At 37.5% G+C, this 23,223-nt stretch overlaps 1 protein-coding gene across 5 annotated transcripts in view; it reads right to left on the bottom strand.

Annotated features, from left to right (window-relative positions):
- Positions 1-22,573, bottom strand: part of DMTF1 (cyclin D binding myb like transcription factor 1) — a 45,205-nt gene extending 22,632 nt beyond the window's left edge. The window contains exons 1-8 of one of the 5 annotated variants that reach the window (XM_047827802.1): positions 22,430-22,565; positions 20,536-20,675; positions 12,818-12,940; positions 11,337-11,453; positions 9,547-9,669; positions 5,088-5,182; positions 984-1,098; positions 23-99 (exon numbers count right to left, since the gene is read on the bottom strand). In XM_047827802.1, coding sequence (XP_047683758.1) covers positions 23-99; positions 984-1,098; positions 5,088-5,182; positions 9,547-9,669; positions 11,337-11,445 — 519 coding nt within the window. In that variant the 5' untranslated portion in view covers positions 11,446-11,453; positions 12,818-12,940; positions 20,536-20,675; positions 22,430-22,565. Of the gene's footprint in view, positions 1-22; positions 100-983; positions 1,099-5,087; positions 5,183-7,907; positions 9,480-9,546; positions 9,670-11,336; positions 11,454-12,817; positions 12,941-20,535; positions 20,676-22,042; positions 22,379-22,429 lie in introns of those variants that run through there. The other 4 variants (XM_047827811.1, XM_047827792.1, XM_047827820.1 and 1 more) reach the window with 4 other exon arrangements.
- Positions 22,574-23,223: the final 650 nt, after the last annotated feature.

Here is a 23,223-nt window from a genome sequence, read left to right as displayed (position 1 = left end):
ACAAAAATATGCCATAAGATACCTTTAGATAGCGTTCAATATTGTTCATCAAAATATCAATTTCCTCCTTAGACCACATCCCCTGTTTCCATTTATGTCCTTTAAAGGAAAACAAATAATATTATAGAAAATGTTATCCTTCAAGATGGATAAAACACTAAAGATTTGCTTTGTGATTAAATAAATTATCTGTGTGAATAAAATGTAGCTAATTTCTCCTTCATCTGAAATCTGAAAGATCTCCACGTAGTTGCTTTTGTAACCTCTGGTTTTTTAAAAAGAATACATTCAATCTTACTAAATAAAGACAGTAAGAAGTGAAAGACGAAAAAATTATTACTTCCTATCAGTTATATTTCTTATTCAATAATAAAAGCCTGCTAAAAAAAGGCATGAGAATTATAAAAGCCAAATCATGCTCCAAACTTTCTGAAAAATTTATCCAATGCAAAAAATAAATTTTATGGGCAAAAGAATGTGCACAAAAGATTCTAGGACAAGGTAAACATAATCCAATGGATACCAAGTGAATAATACATTCTTAATGAGTATTTACTATACAGTGGTTGAAAACAATCAATTTACTTACTTTTGCTTCCTTTTCTTATTTCAGAGTGGCATATCCATGACCTGCACTTTGTTGTAGCAGTTCCCTAACAATCCTTATGAACTCTGCAGCACTATAAAACACTTACTTTAAGCCGCTAAGCTGCCTATCAGACCAAAGTTAGATCTCTGAAAAGACTGGTCTTCCCACTCCCATGCAGTAACTATACTGTCTTTTAATGGACATCTGTTTATAATTTGCTGCATGTCAGAGAAATGATCAAGTACTGAAAAACAAATGTTGGTTTCATGGTAAACTCAATTTCTGTAACTACTCAATCACAACTATGAAGGCCCAATCCAAAATCCTGATGACTACCAGATCTTTTTACCTCCATTTTTTTCCAGTGGACACTAAAATTCACAATATAGCTTACCTTTGTTAGTCAGAGAATCTTTATCTTCTTTAGTTGTAAACCATGCTTGGCTAACTGCTGAAACTTCCTCATTACCCAAGGGAGATATTTCATCTAGTTGCTCATTCTGTAGAATCTTGAAGATGTAAAAGTAGAAGAAGAAAAAAAAAAAAGTATAGCTCGATTTAATACCCAATCTGATTCATCTTTGTGTGCAATACTAAACATTCTAAAACTCTAATAATACAGAATTCATTTGTTTCAGATATAGTAAAAATATATTCAATTTATAGAAAAACAAATTTTTTTTGCTGTTCTCATGGCAGTATGAAAACGAAACTGCCTGCATTAATAAAATATGACCTTCATTTAAGCAAGTAACTCTGTACTAGTGGCTTAAATTTTATAGAATAGTTAAGATTCCATTATGTGACTGAATTAATATATCTGAAGCCATCTGTATATTCATATATGTAAAATGAGCTCATACATACAATAAAATGGAAATGTTACAGATGAGTGTCACGGTTGTTCATGTCCTTATAGGTTATTTGTTGCCTAAATATTTAGTCATCTGTAATGTACTCTCTTGCTAAATTTAAAGAATTAACAGGCTAAATCAAAAGACATTGCAAAATCACAGTCTGCTTATAGTTCACTGACAACTTTGTTTTAAAAAGCCAATCTCGAGAGTTGGTTCCTAACCTCATTAATATACCTTCTTCTCAAAGAAGTATATGGTATTATTTATTATTATTATGGTAAAAATAATCTTCATTGAATAACATGAAGTTAAAAACTAACAACTTTATTGAGAACTTTATAACTCCAATTTTTTAGTATATGTGCTGCTGAAGCAAGCATGAGATATAATTCACACACCATAAAATTCACCCTTTATAATATAAAATTCAGTTGCTTTCAGTGTATTTATCCAACTGTCACACCAGGTACATTTTCAACTACAGATATACCTAACCTAGCAAATTCTGCAGGAACAAAGCTGCTTAAGAGAGTTGGTCTTGGGCTAAAGACAGATATAGTGTGAGTCAGAAAGATCTGGAAACAGTGCTACCATTTCAGGCATGAGCCCACCTACCATAGGCAGATAAGAATAGGAGGAAAGTCACATGCCTAGTGACCACTCAATTCCATTCGGTCTCAGACTAGATTAACTAAACTATATCACTGGCTGGAGGTAAATCCTAAGAGATTGGACTATTTCTTGAATAGACAGAAATTGAATTTCTAATTTCAAGAGGAACTGAAATCATCCTACTTGGAAAGAGAGAAGCTGTCAGTGAACAAACCAAGCACAATAAATAGAAAAGCCACGTTTCCTTTGTCACCTACTTTATTTTTCTATTTGGGGGTAATGAATATATTGTATTTATTAAAGTGTTTTCTTAAATCCATGGGCAAAAAGCTAGAGTCACTGGAACAAGTATGAAAAGTTTTGTAACCCTGCATTTATGTGTCATACACTTTAGATTTTTTCTTTTAAAGATCAAGAGGCTACCTTTATAAAGCTGAGAATGGAGACAGACTAGACAGATAATGTCTCTTGTATTCTGAAGAACCCAATTATCTAAGATTTGACAGAGGTTACTGTGATAGAGACTGCTGTGAAAAGACCTTGATACAAACAATATCTACTGTTAAGAAATGTAATGTAGAAAATATTCTTCTGAAATGATGTTCTCTTATATATTAACCAGTTGCTTAAAAGAATAAAATCATCATTTCCCAGAGTGAGTCTAAATACACAGGCCACTCTATGAACTTAGGAATACACTTGTCATGCTAATTAACTGCTCTCTTTGGACAAATACCTAATGCCTTTTGGCTTAAATTACGCTGATGAAGAATTACAATTATTACTTAAGTCATATAATGGTAAACATGTAAAAAGCCATCAAATGAAGCCAACAATTATTGTATTTTGGAACTAATAATTAACACTGTCCATAACAAATGAGTTAAATGAGGATAGTAGGAGACATAGTTACCTTAAATGTTATCTATCTACACGTAGTATGTAGATATTAAGTTTTACATTATTTTACCTCCATTTTCACTACTTTATGTAGAAGCTTTTTAAATTACTCAGATATGTTTAGTATACTTTTTTTTTATACTTGTGATTTTTTAGAGACAGAGCTTGAGCAGGGGAGAAGGGCAGAGGGAGAGAGGGAGGGTGGATGAGGGAAAGGGGGAGGGAAGGAGGAAGAGAGAGAGGAAGGGAGGGAGGGAGGGAGACGGGAAGAGGGGGAGAGGGAGTGAGGGAGAGAGAGGGAAAGAGAGAGGGAGAGAGAAAGAGAGAGAGAGAGAGAGAGAGAGAGAGAGAGAGAGAGAGAATATCATAAGCAGGCTCCATGCTCAGTGTAGAGCCCCACTGGACCCTGATCCCATGATCTTGAAATCATGACCTGAGCCGATATCAAGAGTCGGACGCTAAACCGACTGAGCCACCCACTATAGTGTTTTTTGTTTTTGTTTTTTAAATGCAGCCTTTTTGACTTGGCTGTAGGGTTTCATGCCTATAACATACATTGACTTAGGAATGTAAATCTAAGCATTTTACCCACTAAATGCCTCTTGCAACCACAAAGCACTGTATATATTGGGAAATTTTTTAGTTTCTAATCATTTTTCAAGATAGTTCCATTGCTGAAATGGGACAGTATAGTAACTACCATAATATGTGAAATAGCTACACCTGCTTTGACACAGAGGACAGAGCAAAAAGCAGACTATTTCTGAAATTTTAACTATGCTTTCACTCACAACCTAACGGTATTCTTATGAAACAAATATTAGAAACTATTACAATTTTTTCATTGACTAAAATGGTTAATAATAAACCAAGAGGCTACTATGAAATTATAACTCACTAACTCTTAAGAAATAACCCAAACGAAACAACCCTATAATTTGTCTAACACTGCCACTGCTCAATCTTTTAACAACTAGGTTGTGAACCAAATCACCTATGAATACACACCTATTTGTACGGTGCTGAAAACGGAATCTAAGTGGGACTACATAGTCTTTGAATTGGAAATGAATTTGACAAGCCCCATTTTGAAGAACGTGCTCTATTGCTTCAGAGAGCATGGAAAAAATTCCTGTCCAAATCACCCACTGAAATATAAGAGCAGATAATGAGAATCTCTAGCTGGGCTCAAAGCTGTTTGAAGTACGTGAAAGACTCACTCCTCTAGAAATTCAGTCATCCTGGAACCACTGTGAAGTTCCCTATTGAAAAAGGCTCACAGTGCACCCACTTGAGATATCCTTAGTCCTTGATGTTATATTATCAACTTGTAATTCTTCTACCTAACTGAAGAAGGCTCACTGTCATGCTTCACATAAGATAATGATGTAACGTCTCTACTGTCTACTTTAAAAATATTTTATTAATTAAAGAAATGAAACAAAAGGACAAGATACTAAAAAGAAAGGCCCAATCAGCCAGAGATATAAACTTACAAGTAAAAGAGATTTAAGCTCCAGGCTATCTAAAAGAGCAAAGGATTCTATTACTTTTGGCAGAAATAACTCATACGAAACACAGAAGTTCACATAAAAAGAAAGCAGTAACCCCTGATTGTTATCCAACTTCTTAACTCAGGGTAAAATGTTATCTAGTCCTGCAAACACCAAAAGGTTCTACCTGAGCTACAACTGTCATAATTAAAATCCGTGTTAAATAACTAGCTTCCATTCATATTAGAACAGAGAACACATGTAGCCTTTCTAAATCAGTCACTAGAGAGAAGTGCTGGGTAACACTTAAAAAGCTTTATATCAATATCTCATATAACCGGTAAGATAAAATTTAAAGTTATTTAACAGCTCAAATGAGTTCATTCCATGTAGCTAAAGAATGCACGTGCACCATCTGTTTCAACAGATGTGAACCACTATAGGGAATGAATTTTAAAATTCTATCTTTGCCTACTATTGTGACATTCATACAAGTGGGGACTGGAAACCTGAATGAAATAATAAATCTTACCTCAATTCTGTCCTTTGTCAGACAAATTATGTTCTCATCATTTTATCACCTAAGGTATGTGTTAAGGATAATCCTCTTGCAGTCAGTAAAAAGACTCACTATACCTGGATCTGTGTCACAGTTCCCTCAGTAATCTCATCATCTGCCACCTCTGTGGTTGCAGTCATGGTCACCTCAAAGCTCTGATCATTTTCTGAAACTTCAAGAAGAAAGAACAATTCAATTCCAATATAATAGCAAGTTCTAATTATTAAAAAAATAAAATCCATGGGAAAAAATACACGACCGTCTAATTTCCTAGCACATTCCTTGCCAATTAAGTCTATGTCTATAAAGATACATATATATATATATATATATATATATATATATATATATATATATATGTTTAAGAAAAAGTCATTATGCACCTAATACACACTAAGTAATGCTCTGGGTGGTGGGAAGACAGCAGTGAGCAAATAAAACAGAATTGTGCCCTCATGGTGCTTATATTCTAGTAAGGAAGACACGAAATTAACATATTATGTTGGGTGTTGATAAATGAGAAAAAAGTAAAGCAGGAAAGGGAATGTACTGGGGGGAGGAGATTGAAATTTTAGTTAACAGGAGAAGAGAAGTAACCCAGACTTGGAACAAAATGGGAAAGGGAGCTAGTCACACAGGTATCCTAAGAAAGAGCACTTCATGCAGAAGGAAAGCCATGGGCAGAGACTCTGAGATGGGGGCACATCTGGACTGTTCAAAGGGATGGCAAGTAGGATAGTGTAACCAGAGGACTGGCTCTGTGAGAACTTGTAGGCTAATGGTAAAGACTTTGGCTTTAATTCTCAGATGGGAAACGACTGGAAGATAAAGAGTGATATAATCTAATTTTTATTTTAACAGGATTACTTTGGCTACTAACAAGAAAACAGCCTGAAGGGTGGCAAGGGCCCGGTGAAATCAGTTAAGAAGATAACTCAATAATCCAGGTTAGAGAAGTCAGGGACTTGGCCCAGGGCCAAAGGCAAGTGAGGATGATGAGCGGTTCAAACTGTGGATATATTTTGATATGAGAACCAACAGGATTTGTGGATAAACTAAATATGAAAGAAATTGACAACAAAAGGATGTTATTAAAGTTTTAAAAATCAGAGCTACTAGAAAAATGTACCTGCTATTAATGAAATGGGAAGATTTGTAGAAGCAGCAAATTTTAAAATTTAAGAAGTTTCATGGGTTGGTTTTAAATGCACTACTTTGAGATACCTACTAAACATCTAGGGTTAAGATTAAGGTTGGACTGGAATAAATCTGAATATGATCACAAGAGACAGGATTTAAAACCACCAATTCTAGGGAATGAGAAAACAAAACAGAAGCAGCAGCCTAAGAATGGAGTCCTGGAGCACTCCAATTAGAGACTAGGGACATGTGGACAGGTCAGCCTAAGAGACTCAGAAGGCACAGATAGAAAGGTAGAAGAAAACTAGAAGAATGGTTCCCTGAAAGCCAAAAGACATTATTTCAGAGAAGACTGATAAATATTCTCAGAGTAATAAATATTGTCAAAAACTGTGGATAGATCAAGTGAAGACAAAGACTAAAACTAAAAATTCATCACTGGACTTAGCAACAAGATAGTCTCTGGAGACCTGGGAAGAACAATTTTGGTGAAGTGACAGAGATGAAAGCCAGACTGGAGTGGGTTTAAGGAAGAATGGGAGAAGAAATGGAGGGAAGTATATGGATTCTTTCAAAGTATTCTGCTCTAAAGGAAAGAGGAGAAGTTGGAGGGGAGCCCAAAGTGGGCTAACAGGACTTCTTATTTTAAAGAAGAAATTATAGTAGGTTTCTAACACTGATGGGAACGATCCAGTAGAGAATGAAAAGCTAATGATTCACGTGAGAAAGGAAGAAATCCTCCAACAATGTCCTTGAGTAGGTAGAAGGGATGGGATCTAGTAAAGTGAAGGGCTGGCCTTAGTGAGAAGAAAAGATAGGAACATATGGACACAGATTCATATGGACAGATTCATTTGTAGTGGTGGAAACTGGCAGAAATTATCTTCTGACTACTTCAATTTTCTCAGTAGGGTAGAAGCAAGGCTATCAGTTGAGAGTAACAAAGGTAGAGAAAATACTGGAGGTTTTAGGAATGTATGAAAGTCATCTCTGAGTGGGAGAAAAAACCATTCATTTGTTAAGTGTGGCGTGACTGGCAGGCAACAGTATGAGCCCACCTCAAGTTAATGATCATGAATTTAAAATAAGATCATTCAGCTTGCTTGTGCTGTTTTTCAATTAGCTGTGCCAGTATAGACATAAATAGCCAGGCATATTTAACCAGGATTGTGGTTTCACTAAAAACAATGAAGTGAGAGAAGGAAAAAAAGGATTTGAGGGTAAATGCAACAGTGATTATAATGATTAATTATGAGCCAAACCTGGTAGGGAGGAAATAAAAGATGGAAGTGGAAAAGGAACAATGAAAAAGTGGTTAAGATCAGTGGGTCCCTGAGGGGCAAAGGATTCCAAGTGTTAGAGAGGATTAGAGAAAGTAACCTGGAAAGAAAGGAAGTATTGGTAAAAAACAAAGTCTGAAGTAGATCACAAATGGACTCCACTTAACAGGTAATACCAAAGGAGGTAATGGGACTAATTAATGAGGTAGTATGGAGAACAAAAGGCAGAAGAGGATAAAGTATTGCAACAATCATCTAAATGAATAACCACCAAGAGTTGTAACTATGAGTAGGGAATGGAGAAAATGTGGTGGCAGACAGTAACAATAAGAAGTTATAAGTGATTTAGAATGATTAACATGAGAGTTAAGATTTTTTAAGGAACAAATTTTTTTTTATCAGTTTTATAAAGCATGTAAAGAAAACGTGAACATTAAAATGAAATTTGAAGTTAAATCTTTAAAAACTAGTATTTACCTCCATCAAGTCCAGCAAACAACGACTTGCCCATTCAGTCAGTCCCAGATGATGGTGATGATACAGGACTTCATTTTTTTACGTGACTTTTTAATGGAGAAGTTTTCCTACGTTGATTTTATCAACATGCTTTTTACAAATCTAGGGAACAATACTTCAAGCCCACTTTTCACAAATTTAGTACTACTGTAAATATTAGGCTCTAGAACATTCTCCATATGTGATGATGCTCTGACCCCACAGCAAGTAGCTCAGGTCAGTACGTCCATATGATCATACCCAGTTAAGTGAAAGAGGGTGTGAAGGGTTCAGTGTGACACCGTACATAGAATATAAATAGCAAATGGACTTTGAACCTACAGTCATGATCAAGGTACTCAACTTTACCCAAATGAATTACCCAGTCTTAATTTATGTCTAAATAAACCCTCAAAAATTCTGGCTTAATAAAATATTTTCATCTTATTTTATGTCTTGGGGACATAATGTACAGCATGGGGACTATAGTTAAGAATACTCTATGGTATTCTTGGAAAATGTTAAGAGAACTTATCTTGAAACTTTTCATCACAAGGAAAAAAGTGTTAACTATGTGTGGTGGCAGATGTTAACCAGACTTATTACGTTCATTCCACAACATATACAGATACCAAATTATCATGTTGTGCACCTGAGACTAATATGTTACATGTTAATTATATCTGAATTCAAAAAATTCTAGCTTGGAAAATGTCCATACAGGATTGTATCTGTATAGACATGCCAATCATGGCTGAATCACAACCTAATGATGGTCAAATTAGAGGAGTTTTAAAAAAATCGTATGAATCATCACTAGGAGTAAAGATCATTTAATTGGAAATACATATGTCTGTCTATGTCACTGGAAGCAATATTAGCAATCTTAACATTAATACTGTCTTTCCATAAAGTCTCACAGTAATCTGAAAATGGTTTCTGTTCAATTGGATAAACAATACACTCTAAATAAAGAGTACACATCTATGTGTGAAGACAAAGTCTGCCATGATGAAAACCTAATCTTAGTTTTTTCCAACTGGATGAAGATGTGATTGCGCTTGATGCTGAGTGCAAAATCAAAGTTCTCAAAGACCAGAATGCTTGGGTATGACTTTAGGCAAGTTATTGTATCTCTCCGTGCCTTAGTTTTCCTAAAAAATTTATGAAACAGGGATCATAATACCTACTCTACAGCATGCTTTCTCAATGAGGGCAAAATATGCTTGCGTCTAGGAGGGGTGTGTGTGGAAAAAAAGTATCCTCTTTGTTATTAAAACGCTACATACATACAGTACATGAAAACACACACACACACCAGTGTATCTGTGGCATTACAATTTCACTGGGGAGAGCATGATCAGGAGAAAATGTCTAAAAAAGCTTGGGGTGGGGAGGGTGATAATTGTCAATGAAAAAGGCTGAAAAAATTCAAATAGGCAACATATGCAAAAGCATTTAGAGCCATGCCCACCCATTAAGTATTAGTAAAAAGAGGTTTTTTGACTAAATGAAGAGAAAAATAATGGGTCTAAGTCTACCTTGAAATGCCAACTTGATCTCGCACAAGCTAAATTCAGATTTCAAAAGGGAACTGCGTTCTTTGTACATGGTGACTTACGTGGAAGTGCAACAACTGATATGCAAGGAGTAGAATCATCAATACTCTGATCATCCTCAGAAGACAGACAAAGCCTTTTATGTGGAGGTTCAGTACTATCTTCTGAGTCTATTTCATCAGCTTCTAATGAAACAAAATAAAACAAAAATCTCAAAAATCTTCAAACCAATGAAGAAAAACCCACATCTTCAACAAGTGTGAAACAATCTTATCTATTTGCTCAGTTAACCCAGTTGTGCAAGTAGGACCCCCAACGACACTGCCGTCTCGATCCCCAGTGCAGGGCCTCAGCTCCTACTCTTATGACAAGAACTATGAAGAGAGGTGCTACTTTTTAAACATCACACTTTTGTACTACTAACTATCTGTCTTTCCAAATATTTCACATGCAAAGACAGGGCAGTAGAGGAGATGACTAAACCGACAATTTCAAAATTGTGTTCTAAGAGCTATGCAAGGGGAATGAAGAAGGTTTCATGGGCAGAGGGGAGAGGCACTTAATTTAGACTACAGGTGAAGGTTTCCCAGAGGTAGTGTGTTGAACTGGAAAGAACCTGAATGAACAGAAACCAGGGGAAAATGATTATTACTGGCACTAGGAATAATTATTTGTGGTGACAGTATAGTATGAAAAGCTTAAGGTGTGTTAGGAGAATGAAGACAGCTATGAATTACTAGGACATAGGTATATGAAATGTGGCAGGAAGGGAGGCTAGCAGAAAAGCTGACATGGTAGGAGGCCACCATTGTGTTCTAAAAACCATGTGAAACTTAAAAAAAAAAAACAACCTTCCTCCACTACTGAGCATCATGACCAAGGTCAATGGCAGTATGAAAGATGAATTAGCAGGGAGACTTGTTAAAAGGCTACTGGGGCCTCCCAGGTGAGAAATGAGACTCTAAACTAAGAAAGGGGAACTTGAGACCAAGGAAGCAATGGACTCAAGAAACAAAATACTATCAACAAGTCTTCATGATAGAATGAATGTAGGAGATGAAAGAAGGGTTTATTCCTACCACATTTATGATCTGGGATACTAAGTAATGAAATTGAGAAAGAAAGAGAGAACCAGGTCTCGGAATTTTGTGAAAGATTTCAGTTTGGAACATGTGATATTTAAGGTGTCTATGAGAAACACAAAGAATTCAGAATAAAGACAGAAATTTGAATCATTTTAATAGGTAGGTGGTACTTAAAATCACAAGTTTGAATAAAATTACCAGAAATTAAATATTGAATGAGAAGAGAAGATAAAACCTAGGTTGAACAAAGATAAACTTAAAGCAAAATGAATATAAATACGGAATAGGTAGAGAAGTGACAACAAAATCACAAGCCTCAGCCTCTTGAATCTTAACTGATTAAGATAATGATATTAAATCTTATTCAAATAGTCACGTAAAATCCTCTTCTACAGATTCTAGAAAAAATTGACAGGATTGCTTTTACATTTTTTAACGTGCCATATACATTGCCGGCACCAAATGATATCAAAGAGAAAGTGTTAATTACAGTTAATCCATCATCTTTGGAGGCCCAATGCATTCTACTTATTTATAAAGTAGCTACGAAAGTCAAAAAAGTTCAAATTTATGGCAAATTAAAAAAAATATAAAGGTATATTTTAAAAACATAAAAATATAAATTAAGATTAATTCATAAGCCAAAAAGAGAACTCCCATTTCTATTATCCTAGCCCAAACTGTCAATCAGGGTAATAACGATCAAAGGGAATGTGAAATCCAGAAATCAGAAAGATCCATAATTACATGTCAGCAAGTTTTCCTACCATTCTGAGGGCAATGAAGAATGAGGTTCCCGTCTGTGTCCTGAGTCAAAGTCACAGAGTTCACAGTTTCTACTGTTACTGTGTCAGAATCCTCTTCAACTGTGCTCATACTCAAATCTACATAATAAGATTTCAGATTTAAAAAATTACTCCCAAATATGAACATAAAGTAGCCCCCAACTTCCCCCACCTCCCCATAAAAAACCCCTCACAATTTATACATGCTATATAGTGCTCTTTATGTGAAATTCCAATGGCAGTTCAGACTTGAAATTTTTCAAAAGGTTATATCCATGATTCAGAATAAAATGTAATAATCTGCAAGAATCTGCTTCTCTAATTAAAAACCTACAGCATTTTTTTAATGTTTATTTATTTTGAGGTGGGGGGAAGATAGAGAATCCCAAGCAGGCTCCAGGCTGTCAGCACAGAGCCCCACGTGGGGCTGGCTCTCACAAACCGTGAGATCATGACCTGAGCCAAAATCAAGAGTCAGACACTTAACTGACTGAGCCCCCATAGCATTTAGTTTTTAAAAAGACTTGTTTTTACCACATCCAATGAAAAAGACTCTGTTCCAAGTTGTTTCATCAATAAAATATGAGGTCTTATCAGTAAAACTCTCACCACTTTTTATTTACTGGAACTTTGATACATTCAAATAGTTGTTTAACTTCTGATTCTTTCAGAAGATGGATTAAACCTTTTATCTTAGAAAGCATCAATAAATCTAAGAATTACTTCTCCAAAACACTTTTTACAAGTATTTAAGCTCTATTATTAGCTGAAACTAAGAGCACTAAAAAATTATTCTCATCATTCCCCCCCCCCCATAATATTAAACAAGTACGTACATTCATCATTGACCAAATTGCTTTTTAAATGGATATAGTGCAAGGCCTTCTTTTGAAATAGAGAACTAATTTTGTTTAGAGGGCCTTCACCTGCTATTTTACACATATATCATTTTCCTCTTGTTCAGACAGACTGAATGATCAGAGTCTCACAGTATAATACCTCATGGCTAACAGAAGGAAATGTATTGAATTAAAATCAAGGGCCTGGCTGAAGTATTCCAGTTAACTTTATAATGTTCAATGAAGTTTTTCCCTTAATACTCAATTTTGTTCTTGTCCACATACTTTTTACCAACTAAACAAGAAGCCATAAGGCTTAATGTGTACTACTCACTCAGTATTTATTTGGTTCCTATACACAACATATTAGTCTGCTCATATATCTACCATTTATTTAAGTGCATTTTTGCTTGCCAGAAGAACTTAAGATCTATTGATATTTACAGGGTGAAGACCCAGTGATTCGTTCAGGTTTTACTATACAAATCACTGCCTTAAAAGGGCATCATTTTGCAATGATAAAAGACGACAGGTCCCAAATTCAAGATAAATAGAAATCACAATCTAGTTATACCAAAATTTGCAAAACACAAGGTGACATCCTTGGAATAAAGGCAGGCTTACCTAGAAAATAGATGGATCAGGTATAGCCCTTCCCACAGAATCAAGTCGCCTTCCCTTAGACACCAGCATCACTTTCATGTTATCCAGATTGCTTCTCGCCCATATTCCTACCTCTGCAACACTCTGAAAAAGTAACAGTATTACACAATAAGGCTTAATAAGAACAAACAACTGTGTGCTAGCTGTATGCCCAGGACACTCTAGCCTCAATCCTCTGTGATGTCTTAACTAGAAAAAGAATGGCAAAAACCAGAATTCTTTTCTTTTTTTTTTTTTAATTTTTTTTAACGTTTATTTAGTATTGAGAGACAGAGAGAGAGAGAGACAGAGCATGAGCAAGGGAGGGGCAGAGAGAGGGGAGACACAGAATCTGAAGCACGCTCCAGGCTCTGAGCTGTCTGCACAGAGCCCGATGCAGGACTCGAACTCACAAACCGCGAGATCATGACCTGAGCCCACGTCGGGTGCTTAACCAACTGAGCCACCCAGGCGCCCCCAGAATTCTTTTCTAAACAGACCTTTTAGAACTCAGCCTCTAAAAGTATTCCCCAGTGAAAGGCAGAAATGATGAGATCTGTACCTATTAAGTTCATTTAGAGGCAGTTTCTCAACCTCAACAGGCAAACAGTCTCAGAAAAAATAGGTTAAACTATGGTACTAGTTCAATGAACTGTAGACCAAGGTATGTGCAACATGACCCAAGATGTAGAGTGCCACAAATGTTACCAGTAACTGTATTTTTTCTTTGTAACAATTTACTAACACCTCTTTATACATAATACCGTAGTTCATCCTAAAGCATTACAAACAGTATCCTATCTGTAATCAAACCTGCCTACAGATCTGTGGAAAAAAGAAACCCTCAACAGTTGAGCCAGAAAGGTAAATTACAAGCAAGCTCTTGAATGCAATGTGAAACTTACAAAATCTGAAATGATTTTTAAAGGTTTGTTTCAATAAACTCCTCATTATCATCCCAAAGCTTCAACCAAAGAATCAAAAAGTACAGCAGGATTCGAGATTCAAGGGAATGATTCAGCAAAAATTAATGATTAACATTTCATTTTAGCAATGTTCTAATTAGAACTCATCTCCAAGATGGTTATATTTGGAGAATTGCTACTCATAAATAAGTCTGCAGTGAAAAGGTAGAGATCCTACTAGGGTCAACTCCAGTCAACTATTAAATTTCATGTTTTTCTTATTTCTGAATCCATTAAATTTTCTTTAAAAGGTGGTAATACTGAAGATAGAGAAATTCAATTCTAAAAAAAAATCCATAAACTTACCAAAAGCAGAGTTCACTCTCTTTGTGTATGTTTGTAAACGTGTATACGCTACAGTGTACAAGCAACTTATATTTTGCTTTTTAAGAATTAATTCACATTAAAAAGTATGATGAAACCTAACTGAAGCTAGGTACCTAACTGAAGTTTTCTGTATCACTTAGAATTTACACCATATTAAAAAAAATGACATTATTTAACAATGACCCTATTGATGGACATTTATGTTTTTCCTAATTTTTCATTTCCTTAAAACATACTGGAACATTTATACTCTATTTCCTTGAACATTAATGGAAATTATTACATGAAAGAAAAATGACAAAATTTAGAACTTTCTAAATTTTTAAAATTTTACTTATGTATTTTGGGAGAAAGACAGAACATAAGCAAGGGGAGGGGCAGAGAGGGAGGGAGAATCTGTACTGACAGAGTGGAGCCCAATGTGGGGCTTGAACTGTGAGTTCACGACCTAAGCCAAAATCAAGTCGGATGCTTAACTGAGTGAACCATGCACGTGCCCCAAAATTTAGAACTCTTAAGTCACACTGAGACAGGGAAACTGTAAAGGACCTATGAAAAAGAGCTGGTTTCTATTCGTTTTCCTGCTTCTATTTTTGCCAATACCTGCACTCTCACCTTACACATGCCTTGATATATGTCCCCCTTGTAAGGGTCAAGGAGTTAATTATTTCTTTGACGTCTTCCAGTACAACTGATAACAACTTTGAAGTGGCCAGGTGAGGTCCTCATGAAAGTTCTCCAAGACCACTGACTCCAAACACCTTGACAAAAGACCCTGGCTCCAGAGGATAAGTGACTTATGGAGGACACCTGAGCACTCGTCCTTGTTTGATCAGTTACTAGAAGCCTGAGAGGACATGTACACCAGGCCACTATCCTTAATAAAAACTCCAGACCCCCCCCCCCCCCAGGCAAAGATGAGACTCATGCTCCTTTTCCTTTCTGAGTCTCCCAGATGCTCTGTATCTGCTGTCTCCAATATCTTCATTAAACTCTGTCCTCCCTTCTTGCTGGCTTGAGCCTGATCTCCATCCTGCGTGAAGCTTACAACCCTTTTGGCTGGTCCTGTGGGACCCCTTCTGAGTCCTCTGACCTGGCCTGCCTGCATCAGTTTTCCAGAAATGTTGTTCAAATTTATATCCAAACCAAGGAAGTATAATCTCTATTCCTGGCAACCGTTCTTTTGTTAAAAAGAAAGCACAAAGCAAGAAACAGCACAAGACTTCATTTGATAGGTGCAAAATAGTCACAGGTTTAGCATTTTAATCAATGTCATCTCAGGACCCAAATGAATCCAAAACTCTAAGAAAAAATAAAGGCAGATTTGAGGCAATATGGAGATAAAGTGCGATAACAGTGTAAGAAAAAAGGGAGTCTGAAACAGCTAGCTAGATGCAATCAGTATTTCATTCTTGACAAGCTGTATTGATTACAGGTGATTCCATGCAGTGTGCGGTGTACCAGCTTTAAATAAGAAATCTGGGTTCGGTTTTTAAAGTTCAGCAACTCATGTTTGAGACTAGTAAATAGTTCTAAGGTGCTGTGCAAATTAACAAGCATATGTGGTCAATCAACAAATATTTATCACATGTCTACTATCTACATGTTAGGCGCTCTCTAGGCATTGGGGATATGGTAGTCACTTTTATTTTTTTACCATCTTGCTCTCGACTCATTTTCCAGGGGTCTCTCCCATTTCCCACCATAGTTAGAGCTACAAGGTCTAACTTAAATATCTTAAATATTATTAATATTTAAGAAACTGACCTGGTTTTACCTTCAATTATTTTTATTAGGTAACACATTTACATGGTTCAAAATTCAAAATATAAAGAGGGCTATACAGTTTAGTCTACTTCCCGTTCCAGTTCCCTGGTCATCCAGCCCCCCTCCCTGTATAGGTGAACTCATCAATTTCTCAGGCTTCCTTACACTTATCTTATGCATTGAGAAGTCAATACAGCCCTTCCTATTCTTCCTACACATACTCTTTTTACAGAAATAGGATCATACTACCAACACTGAACAGTACCTTAATGGCTACTTTCCACTGCCTCAGCAGCAAGATGAGGAGACATCACTACAGCACACAACTGCAAGGTAGCCAAAGGATTAGCAATGGCAAAGTCCCTAAAGTGGGACCGCTTTGGCCTGTTGCAGGAGAAAAAAAAAAACAACAACCACCCCACAGCTGGTAACGCAGAGGCTTTCCATAAAGAGGGAGAGCAGTTGAATTGAAGGTTGGAGATAAAGACTGGGGCAGATCTCACAAGGCCGTACAAATCCTTGGACGATTTTCAGTTGAGGAATATAATTTACATTTTTAAAAGATCACTTAGACTGCAGTATGGAGAATGGATAGGTAAGTCAGAAGAGATGAAAGCAGTCAAAGGAAGGAGGCTGGAAAAAGGATATATTTTGGAGGTAGTGTTGACAGGATCTGCTGAATGAAGAGATGATGGAGATTAAGAGAAAAGTGAACTATCTCAAGCTGTTTCCTAGGCTTCTGGCTTTAACAGCTGAGTTTGGGGGCACTTAGATATATTTCATTACGTATTTGCATTACTACTTGTATGAATAAAGTTATAAGACATTCAGATGAAGATATTAAGTTGATAGGTGGAAGGTGGAATTCAACAAACAGGATTAGACCTATCAAGACAAACTTAAGTTGGTGGCATGCAAGTACTTTTTAAACAGAAGATCACCCAGAGAGATCGTGGTACAGAACGCTTATAAGGGAACATTTATATTCACATTTAAATGATAAATATATTTCTTTTCATCTAAAGCTCCCAATGAGTGAGAACCCTATTTAACGTAGAACAAAAGAACAACTCTGGATCTAGTGTTTAATACAGAATTCAAAGAAATGAATCCTTCGTCCTACTTCATTCTGGTATTGATGAAAAGTTCTTATTCAATGGATTATCTTAGACTGGTGTTTTCATCAACTGAATCTACATACAGGTATAACTCATTTTATTACGCTTCACAGAAAGGGAGTTATTTTATAAACTGAAGGTTTATAGCAATCTTGCATTAAGCAAGCCTATCCACACTATATTTCCAACAGCTCACTCAGGTCTGTGTCACATTTTGGTAATTCTCAAACTATTTCCAACTTTTTCATTATTACAGTTGACCTTTGAACAATACATATTTGAACTGAATGTGTCCACTTATATGTGGATTTTTTTACAATACAGTACTGTAAATGTATTTTCTTAGCCATGTTTTTCCTCTATTGTAAGAATACAATATATGATACATTTAACATACAAAACGTGTTAATTGACTGTTATTATTAAGTCTTCTCGGCAAGAGTAGGTTATTAGTAGTTTTGGGGGAGTCAAAAGTTATACATGGATTTCTGACTGCCCAGGGGGGCATCACCCCTAAGCTCCCATTGTATAAGCTCCCAAGAACTGTATACTGGCTGTGGCCATCTGTGATCAGTGATTAAGACTAGCTGAAAGCTCAGGTGATATTTTTTAATATAGGCACATTGAATATACATACAATGCATGTGTATACACATTTTTTTGACATGCTATTCACGTTTTTAAATGAACTACCGTAAAGTATAAACAGAACTTTTTTTTTTTTTTCCAACGTTTATTTGTTTTTGGGACAGAGACAGAGCATGAACAGGGGAGGGGCAGAGAGAGAGGGAGACACAGAATCGGAAACAGGCTCCAGGCTCTGAGCCATCTGCCCAGAGCCTGACGCGGGGCTCGAACTCACGGACCGCGAGATCGTGACCTGGCTGAAGTCGGACGCCTAACCGACTGCGCCACCCAGGCGCCCCTAAACAGAACTTTTACATGCACTGGGAAACCAAAACTCATTTGACTTGTTTTATTGCAACCTTTACTGCAGCAGTATGGGATTGAGGCTGCAGTTATTTCTTTTTTAAATATATATATTTTTAAGTTTATTTTGAGAGACAAAGGGGCAGGGGGTGGCAGCAGAGAGGGAGGGAATCCCAATTTGCACTGATAGTGCTGAACTTGATGCAGGGCTTGATCCCACAAACTGCAACATCATGACCTGAGCCAAGATCAAGCAAGAGTCGACGCTTAACTGAATGAGCCACCTAGGGACCCCTCCTCTGTAACGTTTTTGTGATGTTCTTCCAAACATACTGTCACATCTTTTAGAACTTTTTTGCACTTATTTTTTTCGTAGTATTTTTCACTATGTCTACTTACTCTTCCACAGCACTTTTAATGGGTCCTTAGTATCTAAGTTTATCTAACCATGATCCTATAAATGAACATTTTTCTTTGAGGTCATACTATTATAAAGACCTCATACTGACCACCAACATACCGATCATTGCATATAACTAATGCCTTAGGACACGCTTATAAGTGGATTTGCTTAGTAATATTTAATAAAGATGTGTTTGAAAATAATCTGAAAGAATAAACCTCCTTGCTAATTAGAAAGTCTTAGTGGAAGAGAATAATTAACAAATACTTGTATCCTCAACATGTGTACACAGCGGGCTGGCAGAACAGAAATCTGCAGAATATTGATTTTATTCAAGATAGGAATAGGGACTTGAGGTTGAATGCTTCGGATTGTTGTTCCAGGCCCATGGGGATTTGCTTTTCTGTACACTTTGTGGAAAAGTCTGAGAAGCAAAGCTACAAATGAACATAAAGCATACTAGACTAAGGTAACAAATGATCACTAATAGCTGAGTTTTAGTGGCAAAATATAGCTGTATGCCATATCAATAGTTGTTTGTAGAGTTTATTTTAATAGGCTTTAGTCACTTACGCTTTGATTTTAACTACGGACAATTGAAAACAATGTCTAAGAGATTTCTGGGCAACATGGTTCATTTCAAGGTGTAGCATTTCATACCTGGTCTGGCAACAATGTTGCTTATTAAAAAGAAAGAATATTTTTTACCCAGTGCATGATTTAAGAGCTTATAATATGTATTTGGCTACATTTAAAAATTTTATTCATTCAAAACTGAGCACTTCATGCAAGGTACCATTAGAAGCTCTTTAAATGATGGTAAATAAAGATCAGTGTTCACAACCCACTGCTGGAAGAATGGCCTGACAACAGTGTACATAGCCAAAATGACAGCTAAAAAAAAGGGAACGTGTAAATAAATAAAATTAAAAACTGTTCATAAAGGGGTCTCCAGTGTGCCTTTTCCTGACAGCTTCTGGGATTCAGTCATGGAAGGGAGTATCTTCCCACAAACTTGAAGCAGCAGACATGTTAAACAGGTTCCTTCTTTTATTTATCATTTATCTTGATGGAATCAAAACAAAACCAAAACCTATTTGTGATTTCTATTACAAGGATCTTCTTCACAAAATGAAAAAAAGAGGGGGCGATGATACGAAAGCACACACAAACATTTAATATATCTGTACATTTAGCATACTTGGCACAGTTTATCATTTTCTCAGGTCACTTCATATCCTTTGAGGACAGAAAAAGCTTTGGAACTGAAATTACAAAGCATTTAAAGGTACAGCAATTCAAAAACAATTCTTTTATATGGGGGAAAAAGTGCAGACGATTAGGGTAGTAAGAGAAAATTGACTATTAAAAAGAAAACTCCATTCCAAGAAGACAGATTACCATCTCCTGTTAAATAAGCAGCCTCTAAGACATTAGAACTCTTCCTAAACTTCATTGCTATTCGAAACTTTTGACGTCCCCGCAACAAATGAAAGTGTGTGTTCAGTGTGATCTAGGACCTCAATACTTCAAAAAACTTCCCTGCCCCACTAAATTTTTAACATCTATGTGCCAGGTTGTAAATCCCTAGGGATGCTCGTGTTTCACATTAGTGCATTCATCTTCACAGGTGTTAACTTAAGCCAATGTACTTAATGGAGCATGACAAAAGCAACTGCTTATAATAATGAGAGGTTACTGTCAGGACATACAAATTTATTACAACGTTAATAAAAACTACAGGGTCTGTAGATGTTGGAGAGATAAGTGAAGTGAATAAAAAGAAAGGCATTATGTGGGGGAAGGGAAGGACTAGTTTTGTTGTTTTTATTTCAACAGTAACTAGCCATTTCTAACCTTACAAATAGGCTTCTCTCTCTCACTGCCTCAGGGTGAAAGGAGATAAACTTGCCCCATCTTTAAAGAAAAAGAAAAAGCCAGTAAAGAGAAGTGAACTTAAAAAAGACTCAAGGGGATATGTCTTCTTTTGATATAATTCTATCAGTAATCCTTTTCCAGCCACACTCTGCTTCCCAAGATTGAATCCTAATTCCAAAATGTTGTGATTGCTTCCTCTCAAAATGCTTTTAAAATCTCAACATTCTGAAATACAGAGTATATATTTATTCATCTAACTGCTCCAAGTATGAACTTAAAGTTCTAAGCAAGAATGCAATGCCCAGTACTTACTGATTAACTGTAGATGAAGACAGGGCAATAGCATTTTGGCTCCACCATCTAGCTCAACTGCAATCAATTAAAGAGATTCACGCAGAAAATGCAGATTCTAGATCAGTCCCCAAAAGCATATTTTGGTGTGAGCCTATCAACTAAAGTAGTAAAAAAAAAAAAAAAAAAAAAAAAAAAATTAGCTTTTTGGTGGCACATAAGTATATGGAAGTAAAAATAATGAGATAAAATTATCACAAAACATGAAATGTATTTTTCTTCGTAACTGTATACCATTTTTCCCCCTGACAAATTCAAGCTGTTTTTTTGCCCCTGGTGAATGAAACAACTCTCACATCAAATTTTACACCCTGGCAATTTTTTCCTAAGGCTGAGGGATTTAATTTTAATTTTTTCTTAAAACTTGACTAAATTTCTGTATCTGAGCCTAATAAATCATCTCTTATCACTACACCTTCTTAGTAAAACGCTACGTTTTCGGCATATTATCACCAGAGTCTTTAAATGTTACAGTGGTGGTAATTACTCAAATTACTAACCAGAAAACAGTGATACTAAAAAGCTGGGAACAAATTTAAAGCCAGCTCACAGAAAGAATCCTAATGGGAAAATATGAAAACCTTTGAAAAAGAAAAAAAGATTTTCCGTTTGTAAAACTTTCAACACAATGGAAGAATATTTTCTTACTTAGACTGCAGCTTAAACTCTATAAATGGTTAATCGTCTTTCACGAATTAAAAAGTATAATTAGTACAAGATCAAAAATTTCGAAACGGTATATTCTATGCTGACAACATTGCATATTCGAAAGTCACCCTACAAAATACGCATTTTATCGGATGTCCCAACAAGCTGCCTCGCCTGTCAGGAGGAACACAGACGATCAATCAAGTTGTGAGAAAAGCAACCACACACTGCATTTGAATTTCCAAATTCAATCATGCAAAGTAGAGATAAGTCCTGACTTATATTTCATGTAATTATAACCCTCCCCTTAACTTCACCGAATATTTTTATTATAAAAATACATGCTGTATCATTCAACTGCATACAACGGCACTTGGCCACCTCTAGTGTCATATCTATGCTGGAGAATGGGTCAAAACAAAGTATATTTTTAAGGACAAGAAGATTAAAAAATTTAAAAACTCATTCAGAACTCAACATATGACGATTACTACTTTGCAGACGCATTTTACTGTTCTCGGCTCGACTAGGGCACTCTCACTCGCAGTTAGTCCCTGCCCCTCCTTCTTAAAAGAGCCTGACATACTATGGCCAAGCAACCCCGATTCCCTCGGTACGGGCCTTGAATAGCAGAGCTAGAATGAATCCCAAAAGATGGAAGAGTCTAAGACGCAAACAAGGTAAAAGAAAAAAAAGGGGGAGGGGGGACAAGACCCGCCCAACTCTCTCAAGCCCACCTCTCCTTCAATGGACTACATAAACCTGAAAAGGAAATAAACAAAAAAGGAACACCAAGAGAAAGCAACTAAGGCTCCCTTACTCTCTGCATTCTCGGGCCCAATTCTCTACCGAAGCTCTCGGCCCACCCCACCCCCAGGGGTCCCGGCGCCATTTAGCTCCTCCGAAGCCGCCGCCATTTTCCGCCCCCGCCGGATCGCTGCTGCGCCTCGGCGGCCGCTCGCTACCCCACTCAGTAGCCCGAGCCACTGCCGCGGGCCGGGCCCCGAGAGGGAGGCCCTGGCCTGAGCGTGCGGGAACGGCAGCTTCAGCGTCACGAAGGCCCAGCTCCGACCCCGCCCGCGGTGCCCGGGCGCCCAGAGCCTGCGCCGGCCGGCGGGAACAGGATGGCAGCAAGGGGGCCGGACAGGCTCCACTGGGCGGAGCGGCCCTGGCGGCGGTTGGGACCTGAAGGTTCCATCGCACTTACTTCCTGTTTTGGGTCCGGGCACTTTGGAAGAACCAGGATGGAGGCTCCAAAAAATACCAGGATGGAGGAAGCAGCCACGGGCAAGAGTGGCTGCAGCTGGAGTGAGCGAGCGCGACGAGCCACCGGAAACGGAGCTACGGCCGCGCCCCGCCCCCAGCCCCCGCACGCTCCCCCTCCCGCGCTCCGCTCCCTCGGGACTGCTGTGTCTGTTGGCTGCTCGCGTCACTTCCGACCAAGTCGGAGCGCGAAAAAAGGTCTCGGGTAATTGGAGCTTCGGTACCGTTCTGGGTAACGTTCGTTTGCGGTCCGCAGCTTCTCTTTTCCTACTGGGAAACCTCGGTACTGACAATTCCGCTGCTGATGCTGTAAAGAAGGCCCATCTTTCTTGGGCGTAACTGTGGTCTTTCTGGCTCTGGTGGCAGTGGCGCCCCGCTGGCCGAGTTTCATAAATTCGCAGAGCTCAGAGCGGAGACAGCCGGGTGTGGAACGGAGTGAATGCCGTGTCTAGATGCAAAAGAAAGTTGGAAATTCTGTGTGGCCCTTCACACTTAGTTTGCGTTGCCCTAGGCGCTCGGTGTGAGGTGTTCCCTCTTTGGGCGTGTGATGTTCTGGTCAAATGTATCCTTTGTGAGCGAAGGAAGGTGCTACTATAATGCACAGTCCGTCTTGAAGCGTAGGTTTTCTAAGCCAGCTGCTCTTGAGTAAGTGGGAAGCTTTTAGGAAGGACCTAGACTCGGACCGAGCCCCTAGACCAGCCTTTTAGAAGCTCTATGAGACCCTGGCAGAGATTTTGT

Source organism: Prionailurus viverrinus, chromosome A2 (assembly GCF_022837055.1).
Source record: "Prionailurus viverrinus isolate Anna chromosome A2, UM_Priviv_1.0, whole genome shotgun sequence".
Taxonomy (NCBI): domain Eukaryota; kingdom Metazoa; phylum Chordata; class Mammalia; order Carnivora; family Felidae; genus Prionailurus; species Prionailurus viverrinus.
The sequence above is the reverse complement of the archived record's forward strand: the minus strand, read 5'-3'. Positions and strand labels throughout refer to the sequence as shown.